The sequence below is a fragment of the Microcebus murinus genome, chromosome 25, assembly GCF_040939455.1.
Source record: "Microcebus murinus isolate Inina chromosome 25, M.murinus_Inina_mat1.0, whole genome shotgun sequence".
NCBI classification, from domain to species: domain Eukaryota; kingdom Metazoa; phylum Chordata; class Mammalia; order Primates; family Cheirogaleidae; genus Microcebus; species Microcebus murinus.
Genome location: NC_134128.1, coordinates 15846924 through 15861108, shown reverse-complemented (window position 1 = coordinate 15861108; position 14185 = coordinate 15846924). Strand labels below are relative to the sequence as shown.

The 14185-nt window shown below is 31.6% G+C and overlaps 1 protein-coding gene across 1 annotated transcript in view; it reads right to left on the bottom strand.

Annotated features, from left to right (window-relative positions):
* The window catches only part of LOC105871985 (ankyrin repeat domain-containing protein 26), a 29924-nt gene that overhangs the window by 15554 nt on the left and 185 nt on the right, over window positions 1-14185 (bottom strand). The window contains 8 exon segments of the mRNA XM_075997588.1: window positions 1250-1387; window positions 1946-2129; window positions 3479-3692; window positions 5365-5506; window positions 5786-5819; window positions 7492-7662; window positions 12242-12408; window positions 14048-14100. Of these exon segments, the coding sequence (XP_075853703.1) occupies window positions 1250-1387; window positions 1946-2129; window positions 3479-3692; window positions 5365-5506; window positions 5786-5819; window positions 7492-7662; window positions 12242-12408; window positions 14048-14100 (1103 nt within the window).

Here is a 14185-nt window from a genome sequence, read left to right as displayed (position 1 = left end):
TGAATTACAACAAATTCTAAAGCATAAAATAAAACATTAATAAATTTGACTCCATTAAAAAATTGAGTTTACATTCTGATATCTGACCTATACATTACCTTATAGTAAGAGTTTTAGCTCTGCATATATTTAGACAGATGAAATTTCCCAAATTTCTTTAAGTTCCTATTTCCTGAGAATATTCTATAGATACTCTACTTTTCTGACATTGTTATAATCAGTTCTAAGAATTACATTTATTGACAAAAATCTAGGCACTGTGATAAGCACTTCTATACACATCACTGAACTCATTTGGTTATCACAATTCTGAAAAGCAGAGGTTAAAAATGAAAGCAAGCTGCAGGATGTTCCCCAGCTCTCTGACTCTACTTCTAATGATCCTCTGCCAAATCAGTGTTACTTCTGTGGTGTAAATATATAAATATTAAAGATGTCTTTTATTTCAAAACACTAATGGCAAATAAGATAAAATATAAATTATATATAAAATAACTTTAAAATATTAAGTATATAAAATATAAAATAAATATATAAAATATAATTTCTCTTACTCTAAGAGCTCTTAGAAAATTATGAGAGTATTTGCTATTGCAATACCTTTTATTTCTTCTTCATAATGCTTATAATGCTTAAAACAGTAATCAATGTAAAACAAGGGAAAATACAGTTAACTATTTTACTAGGACCAAAATACTTATCAATAAATTATTAGTAAGTATACATTATGGTATATCATTGTTTTCAAAGCTCCTCGTACTGAAATAAGATACCACAAGGAAGAAACTCTTATTCTTCTCAAAAGTGAGGAGAATAACATTGAAAATATGGTCTATGAACTGGCTATCCGTTTCCTCCTTACCCATTGGTGGAAATAATGAACTAACCTCTGCATTAATATATCAAGGGAATAAAATAACTTCCCAAAACTAGAACATTTATTATTAGTAGCAAGGGCTTTGAGATAATGGAAAGATCATCAATTCCTTTGGAAAATATTAAAAACCTCTTTTTGGATGAGGCCATTGTGAATGTCACTACTTGACTGCTGCAGACAAATGGAGCTGAATCAAGCACATGACTGTATGCAATGGGCCAAAAATACCACCCCCAACCCCTAAAATATATATACACACATATATTGCTTAAAAATCCTCTATACTTTCCGATATGCATATAGTTGTTTTTTTAAACATACACACATACAAATACATAAACACAGATATGTGAAAATGACTAAAGAAAATACCTCAGAATTCATTTTCTTTAGAGCCATTTCTAGGTTCTTTTGTTTGCAAAGGTGATTGTTCAGAATCTCATCTTGCATTATTTTGGCATTCTGTTCTTGAGAAAGTTGCCTCTGGGTATCATTTCGCTCTTGTATAACCTAGAGAGATATTAAAGTTTTTGGTCTAACAGCATTGGAAAAAAAAAGTCTAAAAGGTTAATTAAAAGCAGAATCTTAAAAAAAAAAAAAAACTGTTAAAAGTAAGGAGCCTATTAAAATGCAAGGATCTTTATCTCTCAAGAATTACTTGAATTTTAATTGCATAAATGACAGAGCTAAATTCATCAAAGAGCAAAAAAACAGTTCTTAAATACAGTAAATACAGTATTGTGCAAAAAATGTTTTTACAAAACATTAAAATAGTTTCATTATAGGTTCAAAGCTATTTTGCTTGTATTCTAACATAAAAATACCTAAATTAACATTTATGTTAGTAATTAAACTCCACTTATCCTCCATTCCTTCATTCAGAAAACATATACAGGGCATCCATTAGATGCCAAGATTTATGATAAATAATTTTAGCTATCAGTGTCAGTTCATTTTTAAGATGAGATAACCTTTTTGGTTTGTTTTAAACCTAAATAACACATATCAAATCATAGGACTATTATAAGTAGTACTGATGAAAGAAAGTTAGAAATATAAAATTTTTACCTGATCCAAATTATTTCTTACTGTCCTCAATTCCATATTTAGTGTCCTCAGAGTCAGTTCAAGTTGTTGTTTCACTTCAACTTCTTTGCTATATTCCTCTTCTTTTCTTCTTAACTGTTCCCTGATTTTTTCGTACAGCATATAGGCATTTCTTCTCTTCTCTTCTTCTTGTTTTAAGGTAAATCTGAAGTTAAATAACTTACCTTAAAATTCATTTTGTTATGAAATAAAAAAACATTTTCTGACCTGGCTCTTCATGTGTTGGCTTACTGTTCTAATAAAATCTCTAGGTACTTGAAAATTTTTTTCTAGTTCTCATGTTTTTAGTTTCTCACTTCAATTCCTCCAAGGACATACATATTTGAAAAGTAGTGATGAAAGAACATTCTGCCAATTGGTAAGTTTCTGATACTAGTCACTCTGGTAAATATTACGAAAAAGATATTGAAAATTATACAGTTAAATTACAAGTTGAAAATTACCTTTTTTTTCTGACCAGTCATAAATACTCTTCAATTAGGATAGATCATTTAGAGGTAATTAATTTAAAAGAAGTTACTTCTTATGAATAAGTTTATAAATTCACTAGAAATAAATTTTAATCTTCATGAAATAGTGTAGGTATCCCTAAAAATGACTTATAGTGTAAGAGAAGCACCTTCATAGGTCTTTCACACAACATATATCTAGAGATTACTATAAACCAAGACTATGCTAAGTGTTTTAATATCTGTTACCTCACACTTCTTATGTTTCTTCTTTTGCTAATATATTCAGTTTATCTTGCTGATTATCATGTATTTTATAAAGAATTTTAAAATCACTTTGGAATAATATCTAATATTTAATTAAATAATAAAAATAATATGTACTTTCAACACAGAACTTCAAATTAATTTTATCTGTATAGGATAAGGAAACAGATGTTGAATAAACTAATCAGTAATCATTTCCCATTTTACTTTTTATTCTAGGCATATTAAGAATAAAACTGTATAAATGTTTAAAAAATTATTCTGCATTGAGAAAAATGGCCTAGTCTTACTCTATTGGTTGAACTGTAAATTAATACTAACGTTCTTAAGAACAATTTAAAAATACTGATCAAAGACCTTTTTAAAACATTTATATACTTTAACCAAATAATTCTATATCGAAGAATTTATTCAAAGTAAATAATTAAAAATGTAAAAAAAAGACACAAAAAAGATGTTCCTTGCAGCATTACTTATTATAATACAAAAATTTCAAAACCCAAAATGCAATGTGTTAAATATATAACTAGATTTCTACATGGCAGACTTCCATATAGCCAATAAAATTATTTTAAAAAATATACATTAAATTAGTGATAGAAATATTCAAGTTAAAAACTCATTATATTATTTCCAAAAATTTCACACTCTGTAAGACTAAGAAGTTTTCTCCCTCGTTAAATCCTAGAAGGTAAGTCAGTAATTACAAAAATTCTCCTACATATCTTGAGTATAAAGTAAATAGTTCAAATATTTCTTCAAAAGAAAGATGCCATACCTCAAACTGCAGACTTCTTGCTCCCAAGAAACTTTTTGGTGCTCTAATTGTGATTTTATCTCTTTTGTTTCAGATAGCTCCTTTTGTAGTACACTAACCTTATTTTCCACTTTTTTAATTTTTACTGTAAGTTGTTCACAGTGATTTTTTTTAAGTTCTATTAATCTTTCATATGAAAGAACTGCATCCTGGATTTTCAATAGGCTAACAGAATCTGTCTCAGGGAGAATAAAAAGTTAGAAACAAAATATATCAGTACGTTTTGGATATAAAGGATTGTGCATTTTAACATTCACTCATTCATACACTGAACAGGTATTCATTGAGTGTGCATAAAGTGGACTATATTAAGCTCTGCAATTAAAAAAGACAAGACCTCTGCTCTTGTTTAACTTTAAAGAGTAGTGAAGACAAAAACAAAAAAAGTGACGATTATAAATTCAGACAGATGCTATAGGAAAACAAAGTTCTGTGATCACATAAGAGAGTATGATCTATACTGGGCCCAGGGAAGACATGGCAACACTGAGAAGTGAAGGATGAGAAGGAAGCAGTTAAACAAAGGGGGAAGAAAAGCATTCTAGTGAGTCCACAGCATGCGCTATAGCTCTATTGCACTCTGCTCTGGCCACAATGGAGTAACAGGTACTGATTTTCCTTCTTATCTGAAACAACCAAAACCAAACAGACAAAATACATAAAACAATGATTTTCAAGACAGTGAACTTCAGCCTATGAAGACAATGATCCCTGAAAGACAGAAAACAAATGAAATAAGCCTTAGGAATGCCTCAGCTCCCTGCCTTGACCAAGTTTCCAGGCCATGACACAGGGAGAAAAAACTGAGGTGGAGTTTACCACACTCCCTGAGTTGCAGTGATGAACTTGAAAGTTTGAATCCACACCTCAAATCATAAACTAAAAGGAAGATGGAGCATAGATCTAAACATAAGAACTAAAACTATAAAATTTCTAAAAGAAACCATAGGAGAAATCTTTGTAACTTTGTGCTAGGCAAAGATTTCTTGGATATAACACAAAAAGCTAAATCCATAATTGAACAGATAAAATGGACTTTTTCAAAATGAAACAATTCTGGTTTTCTAAAGATACTATTAAGAGAATAGTCAAGCCACAAACTGAAAAATAAACCTTGCAAAACACATAGCAAATAGAACTGTCATATACTGCTGATGGGAATGGAAAATGGTACAAATACTTTGGAAGATAATTTACTAGTTTTTTTAATAAGGGAATTTAAAGGGGCATGAGGAGACTGTTGTGAGTGATAGATGTGCTAACTCTCTTGATTATGGTGATGGCTTCACATGTGTACACAAACATGGAAACTTATCAAATTGTACATTTTATATATGTGCAGTTTATCATACGTCAATTATAGCTCACTAAAGCTACTGACTGCAGGTACAAACACCTAAGATAGCACCTGAGACCCAGAGAGTAAAAAGGGCATGGAGTCATGCCGGATAAAAACCAGAGAACTGAAATCTCTAACATTACAGCAATGAGAAGTGGTAGCTGGATTTTAAGTAATGGGGTAACATGATCAGATTCACATGTTTTTAAATATATAACTATGGTTGTAGAATAAGACCAGGGTTTTAGGAGGTGGGGTAGCAGAGAAAACGGTTCTAAGGTTATTGCAGTATTCCAGCTAGGAGATAATGGTAACATGCACTTGGATAAAGGCATAGGAGAGAAGCAGAGCCAACAAAGACACTGGGAAAACCACTCACACTGAGGGAAAAAAAGCACGTGGAATCTGGGCTGAGAGTGTACAATACACCAGTGCAGTGCTAAGCAATGTGTGCATACACTACTACAGGGTACATGAAAAAGAGCTTGTACTTATGCCATGGTCCTACCTTTACAATCCATTCCAAGTTGTTCAACGAGCAACATAAATTTCTTATAATTTGAGGAAGGCAACTCACAATCCTCTGAGACTATGTCAGATGACTGAGTTAAGTCATCAAGGTCATTCCTAGGAAATATTTGGTTATTGACCTATAAAATAAATGACAATGTTTCAAAATTTCCCCAAAATATTTATAGCACATATTAAATGTATAGAAATGGTAATTATACATCTTTTTATATAAGCAAAAACACAGGTACTTCCTAAAATTGCTGATACTTGTTGAAATGATACATATATCAATGGCTATTGTTTCTTAATCACTTTTTTAAAGGTCATATCCTCACAAAAAAGATTCTCTATTTTTTCACTTTACCTTTTATAATGTATTTTTAACAATATTTTTGATAATTTATTTTTTACAATACCGTGTTCCTTTCCTCAGATGTTTCCTCGGCAGGCCTAAAAAGACAAACAATTCATTCCAGGTAAATAATAAATCTACATTAAATAAAATACAAAGAAGATCTACAACCATTGCTTTTTAATATAAAATTTTTGCACTTAGGAAAAACATATTACTTGCATTATTTGATAGAAATAAATATACCAGGTTTTTTGTTGTTGTTGTTATTGTCCTTTTCATTAAAGACAAGCTTTTTACTGGCACAGATACCTATTTAGAAAATATTAATTAAGTCCTTATATGAAGGAAAACCTTTTGAAATGATGATATCGGTTAGCATTTTCAGGATTTACTGTGCATTTACTATGCATTATTCTAAGCACTGTACATGTGCGAAACTCAACTGAATACTCACAACAATTCTGTGAAGTAGGTAATATATAAAGTATTTTATAAAGAAAGAAAATAGGAACAGAAAGGCCAAGTAACTTGCCCAAACCCATATAGCTGGTCAATAGCAGATCCAGTATTCAAACCCAAGATATCTAGCTCTAAACCATGTACTTCACAATATACTGTGAAAGCAATATTTACTTTTAGTGTTTTTAAGTGACACAACAGCAGAAGAATCCATATAATCATTCGATTTCTGACTATAATTATAAATAATAATTTCTGAATATTGCAACTATTTTTTAAACGAAAAGACTTTATAACTAGGCAATTTATTTTCAATAAACTAAAAATTATTTCTAAAGAAATTCATCAACAGGCATTCATGCATCTAGTCAACTGTCTATTCATGCATTTAACACATACTTAGTGAGCACACAATATATGTCAATAACACTATTGATACAGGGAAACATGCTTTTTACACTGTAGAACTTTATAATCACAAACTAATAATCTGCAATAGATTATCAACAGTTTGCTTTTCTATTATACATAAACAAAATCCTCCTCTCTTCCCTAGAATCTGAACAAATATAAAGCTGATACACCTGATATTTTAGAGTTCCTTACAAAATCATAGCTATTAATGACACTACCATCTAAAGTACTCTAACATATACAATTATCAAGGAATGTTTTCTGTTCAGTATGGCCTAAGGTTTCATATGTTTATTAGTACATCATTTTTAAAAGTCTCTATATGATAGCTTAACTTTTAGGTCACCATATTCAGATATATTACAAGATTTCATTTCTGAACCAATTCTGAAAAGAAACAACCTTTTACCATAAAAGTACACATGAAGTACTATGGACAATTAGTTTATCACAAATCTTTGAAAGATAACATACCAACCTTTCTAATGCTTAGACATGCAAAGAAAATTAAATTTCATAAACATATATTTCTTTACTGGATCATTCCCAAGAGCACACAAACATATTCTAATAGCTTCTAATTTAAAATAAAAATAGATAGAAAACTCCCTTGAATCCCACATTCTTCTTCACTTACTACCCATTTCTCTATTGCTTTTCCCAGTACAAACTCTCTTGAGTTGTCCACACTTATTTACTACAAGGTTACATGGTTACCATTTACTGAAACTGCTCTTTGTCAAATTCACTAGTCCTCATTTTAGTCCATCTTTCAGTAGCACTGATATAGTTGAGTATTCTCTAGCTTTGGCAGATGACACTATTCTATTTCCAGAAAAAAGGAATCACTGCTAACATCCCTTCACAGGGAAATAAAGAACATATAGATTTTACCTTCCTTCATCTTGATCTATTACACTTAAACTGCTGTCATCATCCACTTGCAGTAGACCACCAGTTAATAAGTTGGTCTCCTCAAACATTGGTGTCATCACAGATTCTTCTGAGGTCCAGCTTTTATTTTCATTTGTCTTTACTTGCTTCATGTACAAGGCAGGAACACTACTTTAAAAAAATCCACATAGAAAAGCCAATGTTTTCTAATAATTCTACTAACAAAGAATAAAAAAAATTATAAAATTCCACCCTGTTCTCATATCAATTCACGTATTCAGAAGACAGTTGTGAAGTACTAAGAACATATAAGGAAATGTATATTTCCTGCTTCAAAAAACAGGTAAACATATAATTATAATACAATGTGATATGTAAAAGGTGATCTATGAAAACTTACATCTGAGCACATGTAAGGCTTTACAGAGGAGGAAAAATATAAGAGGAGCTCACCAGGCAAAAGAAAAAGGTAGGGAGATAACCATTCTACTTAGAGAACAGAGTGTGAGCACAAAGATAAGTCACATGATATCCAGGTGTTTCCTAGGGACTTGAAAGGAAAAATGTAAACTACGTGGAAGCAAATCGTGAGAGATGAATGCTACACTAAACTTGATGCTACACTAAAAGGCTGGAGCTCACTGCCTAATAAGTAATGTCTCCTAGACACGGGAGTGGTAATTAGACTCGTGCTGTATCCCTGGTTTGGCTTTTAAATATGATGTTTCATTTAAATGAAATTTTGAAAATAGCATGAGGCATATGTAACATGAAAGAAGAAATCAGGAAACTATGTTGGGGGAGAAAACCCTTACTTTTAAAATGCTTACATATCATTATACTTCAAAAATAGCAATATTTTGACTAGTTATGATTTCTCTTAAAAATAAAATAATTTGGTAGCTTTTGTACACTTTTAGCCTAGCAACTAATACTAATATAAAAAGCTGAATTTACCTGTAGAAAGTTGTAATTACTTTTTGATGTAAACACATGCATAAGAATATCTCTACCATATAGCTACATAAATTTACAAAGAATCCAAAATTTCCCACTAGAGATTATTATGTTAGCAGTTGAGCATGAGCCCCTAAAAACACCAAAAAACAAAACAAAAACCTAACAATTATGTACCAAAAAAAAAAATTTGGTAGATAACTTTTCTGGTTAAGACTAAGTATCTAAAAAAAAAAAAAAAGGGAGATCTTCCTGAGAGCAATTATTAAACAATTCCTCTTGACTTAAACTTCAAAAATAAGTCTACAATTCTGGAAATATTTGTCATTTTAAACATAGTTGATGGCAACTTTTAAACAGAAAACGTGGTTAAAGTTGCCCCTCAAACTTCAGAAAGGAATGACCTATAGCCATGGTAACAAGGAGCCACCCAGAACCAGTTTTAAATCTAGTTAATCAATGGCCATGGGCCTCACTCACCAACCAATCATTTGCTCCTGAAGGACAGTCAGAGGCAAACTCCAATAAACACGCCTGGGAGTCCCAAGTAATCAACAATCTCACTCAAACAGCCATGCTGCTACAGATGATGTTAACCCACATATCCCTGTTAAGTCTGCCAATCCATAAACTCCACTCTTCCCAGAAATTGATCAACACTCATGTGCACATATGGTAGCAAAACTCGGCAGAAACCAAGCAGGTGGGAAGGGGAAATGGAAGGGTAAATTCACACCTAACAGGTACAACGCACGCTATCTAGGTGATGGGCACACTTATAACTCTCACTCAAACTGCACAAAAGTAATTAATGTAACCAAAACATCTGTTAAAAACAAAACAAACAAATAAACAAAAACCTTTATTAGAAGGACCAAAAAGAAAAAAAAATCAGCAGATCCTCTGTCAGAAGAGATTGTGCCTGGCCAGCATAGCTCTCTTACCAGTAAAAGCAAGACATTCTAATTTTGGCTTTTTATTTTAGATATTGAAAGCTTATGGTCCTCTGGACCAGATTTTTTTAATCCATTAAATTTACCACCTTTATATTGTATTTTTTTTAATAAAATACACATGAAGTTTGCAATTCCTTTGATCCATCTTACCATAATTAAAACTATCATAGGCCGGGCGCAGTGGCTCACGCCTGTAATCCTAGCTCTCTGGGAGGCCGAGGCGGGCGGATTGCTCAAGGTCAGGAGTTCAAAACCAGCCTGAGCAAGAGCGAGACCCCGTCTCTACTATAAATAGAAAGAAACTAATTGGCCAACTGATATATATATAAAAAATTAGCCGGGCATGGTGGCGCATGCCTGTAGTCCCAGCTACTCGGGAGGCTGAGACAGAAGGATCGCTGGAGCCCAGGAGTTGGAGGTTGCTGTGAGCTAGGCTGACGCCACGGCACTCACTCTAGCCTGGGCAACAAATCGAGACTCTGTCTCAAAAAAAAAAAAAAAAAAAAAAAAAAAACTATCATAATTACCAGTAAATGAATAAATAATGAGTAAACACAGTATTGGGCTTTTCTCCCTAAATGAAAAACATTAACATAGAGAATGTAGCTTATGAGAAATAGTCAACATAATCCAATAGATGCATACAATTGCCAGGTAAAATTGTCAGAATGAAGTCACGTGAAACTTTTTTCAGTGAGAATTAATACAATGTTTAAAACAATACACCCAAGGTAAACTACATTTGCTCATATTGATTGACACTTCAATGTGCACAAGGTGGGGGGTGAAGAGAAGCACACAAACCAGACTAAGATGGATGGGCTAAAAAGGAAGGAGGAAAAACCAGGTGAGTGATATCCTGAAAGCCAAGTGAAGAAAGGGTTATGGAGGAGAGAGTTTTCCATTGGGTCAAATATTGCGACAGGTCAATAAAATGAGGTCTAAGAAACCATGCCTAGATTTATTAATATGAAAATCAGTCATAACCTAGAGAAAAACAATTTTGGAGGAGTGATGGGAGTGAAAATTGCCGCAGTGAGTTCAAGACCGAATGGAAAGGCAATTTGAGTCTGTGAGGATAGACAGTTCTTTCAAGGACATCACATAGTATGGTGGAGGATGATCTAATTTTCTTGTTTAGCTCTATTTTTCAACCCTTAGATAATAACTATATAGTATGTTTTAACACTTTAAGTTTTTAAGATAATGTACATTTTTAAAAATGCCAGACCAAGGTATTAAATAAGTCACAAATTTTTATATACATATAGAACTAAAAGACCCCACAAACATTTCTATATTATATAAGCTGATTATCATTTTGTTCATGCTTATAAATAAGACCACAGAAAGACTAAAGGTTCAAGGGCAGCATGTTTTGCTTGATAAAAATCACCCCCACTGCAGGCTATTTTATACTTGTCAAATATACAAAGTAATTGGTCATATTAAAATATTGAATTCTATAACAAGAGGAGAAATGCAAAAAATAGTCTTATTTTGTAAAGTGAACTTTTGTAAATATTTATATAATATGAAGTCACTGTTAGAAAATATGCTGTGGTGCATACTGAAATATCTTTTAAAAGGAAGAACAATGGAATGCACACAGGGTACATTTAAAAAGAAGATTCACTGCATTAATAACATCTTGGTTTTAGTACAAGTGTCAGCAAATTAGTGCTTGTGGGCCAAATCCACAAGCCTGTTTGAACAAGCAAAGTTTTACTGGAACAAAACCACGCCCGTTCACTTATCTTCTATGACAGATCTTAGACTACAACAGAGATTTTATGGTTCACAAAGGCTAAAATATTTACTACCTGGCTCTTTACAGAAAAAGTTGGCCAAGTCCTGGTTTAGTAAATCAAAACTCCTTTGATGTATTTTAGTAAGTTTTACCCAAAATACTGAAATGTTTATCTGAAATATGGGTCCCCATGTGCAATCCCTTGGCAATATTCAGATTAATTTGAGAGTCCAATATTAAGCACTCATGCATTGAGAATAAACAGAACAAAAAATTTAATGACCAGCAATTTTGTTATAAGCAATTTTGTAACAAGGTAGAGTGCCATAGTAGCATATGGCTTTCTTTTGTAACTGAGCAGATATTACAAGAAGTCTAACAAAATTTGTTTAAGATGTGTCATCAAACTGAATCCTTTAAATATACTGTAATTGTGAAATAATCAATACACTATAGATACAACCTCATTTTTAAATGGTCCCATACCATATTATGTTATGGATATGGCAATTTAACTATTTCTTTATGGATGGGTATTTAGACTATCTCCGACTTTTTGGTATGACAATGCTAAAATAAATATCCTTATCATACACATATTATATATCCTTAACATATATTATATGTATTTTACATATATATATAGGACTATTATATGTTGTATATAACATATAATAAATGACCTTAACATCTATGTTTGTGTGTTTGCACAAGCCATGTTTTCCTGTAACATCTAGTTCCAGCAATGAAGCTGTTAGGTTAAAGGAATCACATACTTGAAATTTTGATACATGCTTCTAAATTACCCTTCAAAAAGGATTTACCAATTGCATTTGCCAACAGTGTATGAGGATGCTATTTTCCTCAGACGTCCCAACACTGGTTATTATTATTTTTTTAAATTATCAGAATGATTGGAAAAATGGTTTATCATTGTTTGTTAATTTGCATTTTTCTGATTTCTAGGTAAGGCTGAATATCCCTACTACAAGTATAAAAGTTATTAATCATCAATATTAGCCCAAATTAAGATTAGTTTTATAGGACAGTAATAATTATGTACTATTAAATACTGCTACAGGCTTACCTATCCCACTCTTTATTTTCCTTCCTAGAAAATTGCGGATTATCAGTTTTTCCAATCTTTCCTTGTTGAATTGATCCATCTTTGTCATCGTCATCAGTGGCATCATCATACAGGTTTTCTGGTATTTCCATTTCATTGCTTATGTGCTTCTTGTATTATTTTTCAACCTTTAATTAAAGTTTCATACTAAGGATTATTGTTATTACTTTTTTTCAGTAAAAAGAATTTTTTTTCTTTCATTGATTTTTATCCCTTGACCCAGTTTGTCATAATTTTAGTCATTAAAATTTTTTGTGCTTTATCCTTATATATGATTATCATATAATTATTATAATTTTATCATGGATATTTTTGTAAATCCTGCTTCATTTCTGTTTAAGTAAATGAAACAGAATTTTACAAAATTTCAAAAAAGGCCCTTCTTAATTTTGTGCATTTATTGCTCATCCACTCTTCACTAATATGAATTTTCAGTTTGATTGGCAGAAACAGAGAAATAAAAATACAAAGACACAAAATGTGTCCTTTTCTCTCTTGACCACCTGGATTTTACCTTAAACAGGCAGATTCAGAGGATGTGACATTGTGGGGCTTCCCCTCTTTACACTAAGCTACTCTTTTCCTCATTTTCTTTTATCATTCTTTTCATTTGGATCCTGGGCTATTAAAAAAGTAAGGGTGCTCACTGAAACCACAGTTTTCCACAACACAAGGAGCAGAGTGAAACCATGGAGGTGCTGGTATGAAATTCCCAAATTTCATGTTATAACCATAAAGTTTTACAGCTAGGAGATACAGAGTATAAGTAATTATCCACTTTTTGCCCCATTATCTGCTGATAATAGAATTGAAATAGGGAAAGATTAAATGATTCATCCCAATCTCCTAAAGTGGCATTACCTAGCATTTTATGACACCAAAAGAGATGACAGAATTCCATAATGTTGAATCAGATAAATTCATCAAATTAATTAGATAAATTAAAAGTAATTTATACCAAGTAATTTAATACCTTAGTAAGGGATGGGAGGCCTTACCTACTTTTACTTTTACAGAATAATATCTCTAGATTTTTGTCTACCTTTAAAAATCAATACATAGAACTCAGCTTTCTACTCTGGAGTCAAATACTAAATGTGTGGCTGAGTATTGTTGCCACTTATATGATAAAATCATACATGCCAAAACTTACCATACTTTATAATAAACAATATAATGTAAAGGTCTGATTCAACATATTTTAGAGTGGTGATTTTAAAAAATTATGTGAAAGTATTTATATTTGTTTTAAAAAATATTTAAAATGGTCAAAATAGAATTATAAATTCCAACAGTTTGAGTTAAACAGATAAACTAGCATACATGAAAGTAATATAAACAGATTCCTCTGTCTGGGAATATTTTTTGCAACTCTGAAGGCTAGATACATTTTTATACCTCTTCTCAGTCATTGCTTCCTTCCCATATGTTCCCATTTTATTGCTTAAATAAATGCAATTCATCTTTAAGTAAATAGAAAAAACAAAGCCTAGCATTTATTACATTTTTTAACAATTTCCTTTATGTTTATCATCATTCACAAGGTCACATGGTATATGGCTAAATTAGTTTCCCAGTTCATATGCCAATTTGAAGACAAAGACAGAGACTTAGGTCGATTAAGGAACAAAGATTATGAAAAAGTTTTCTACACACAATTACATATTTAGACAACTCCATATTATATGTGAGCTTTTCATAGGTAGAAAATTAGAATCCATTAGACAATTAATAAAGAGGAAAAATAAAGAGTAGCTACAAGTGAACCTCCATGTCTTTTTGAAGTTGAACTTTTTGTTTCTCCAAAGCAAGGAAGTCTACTTAAAAAAAAAAAAAAAAAAAACAATACTTAAACTCTTTATTTCACCAACCAGTATTTCTGATTCACTTCTGGATGCTGGAATT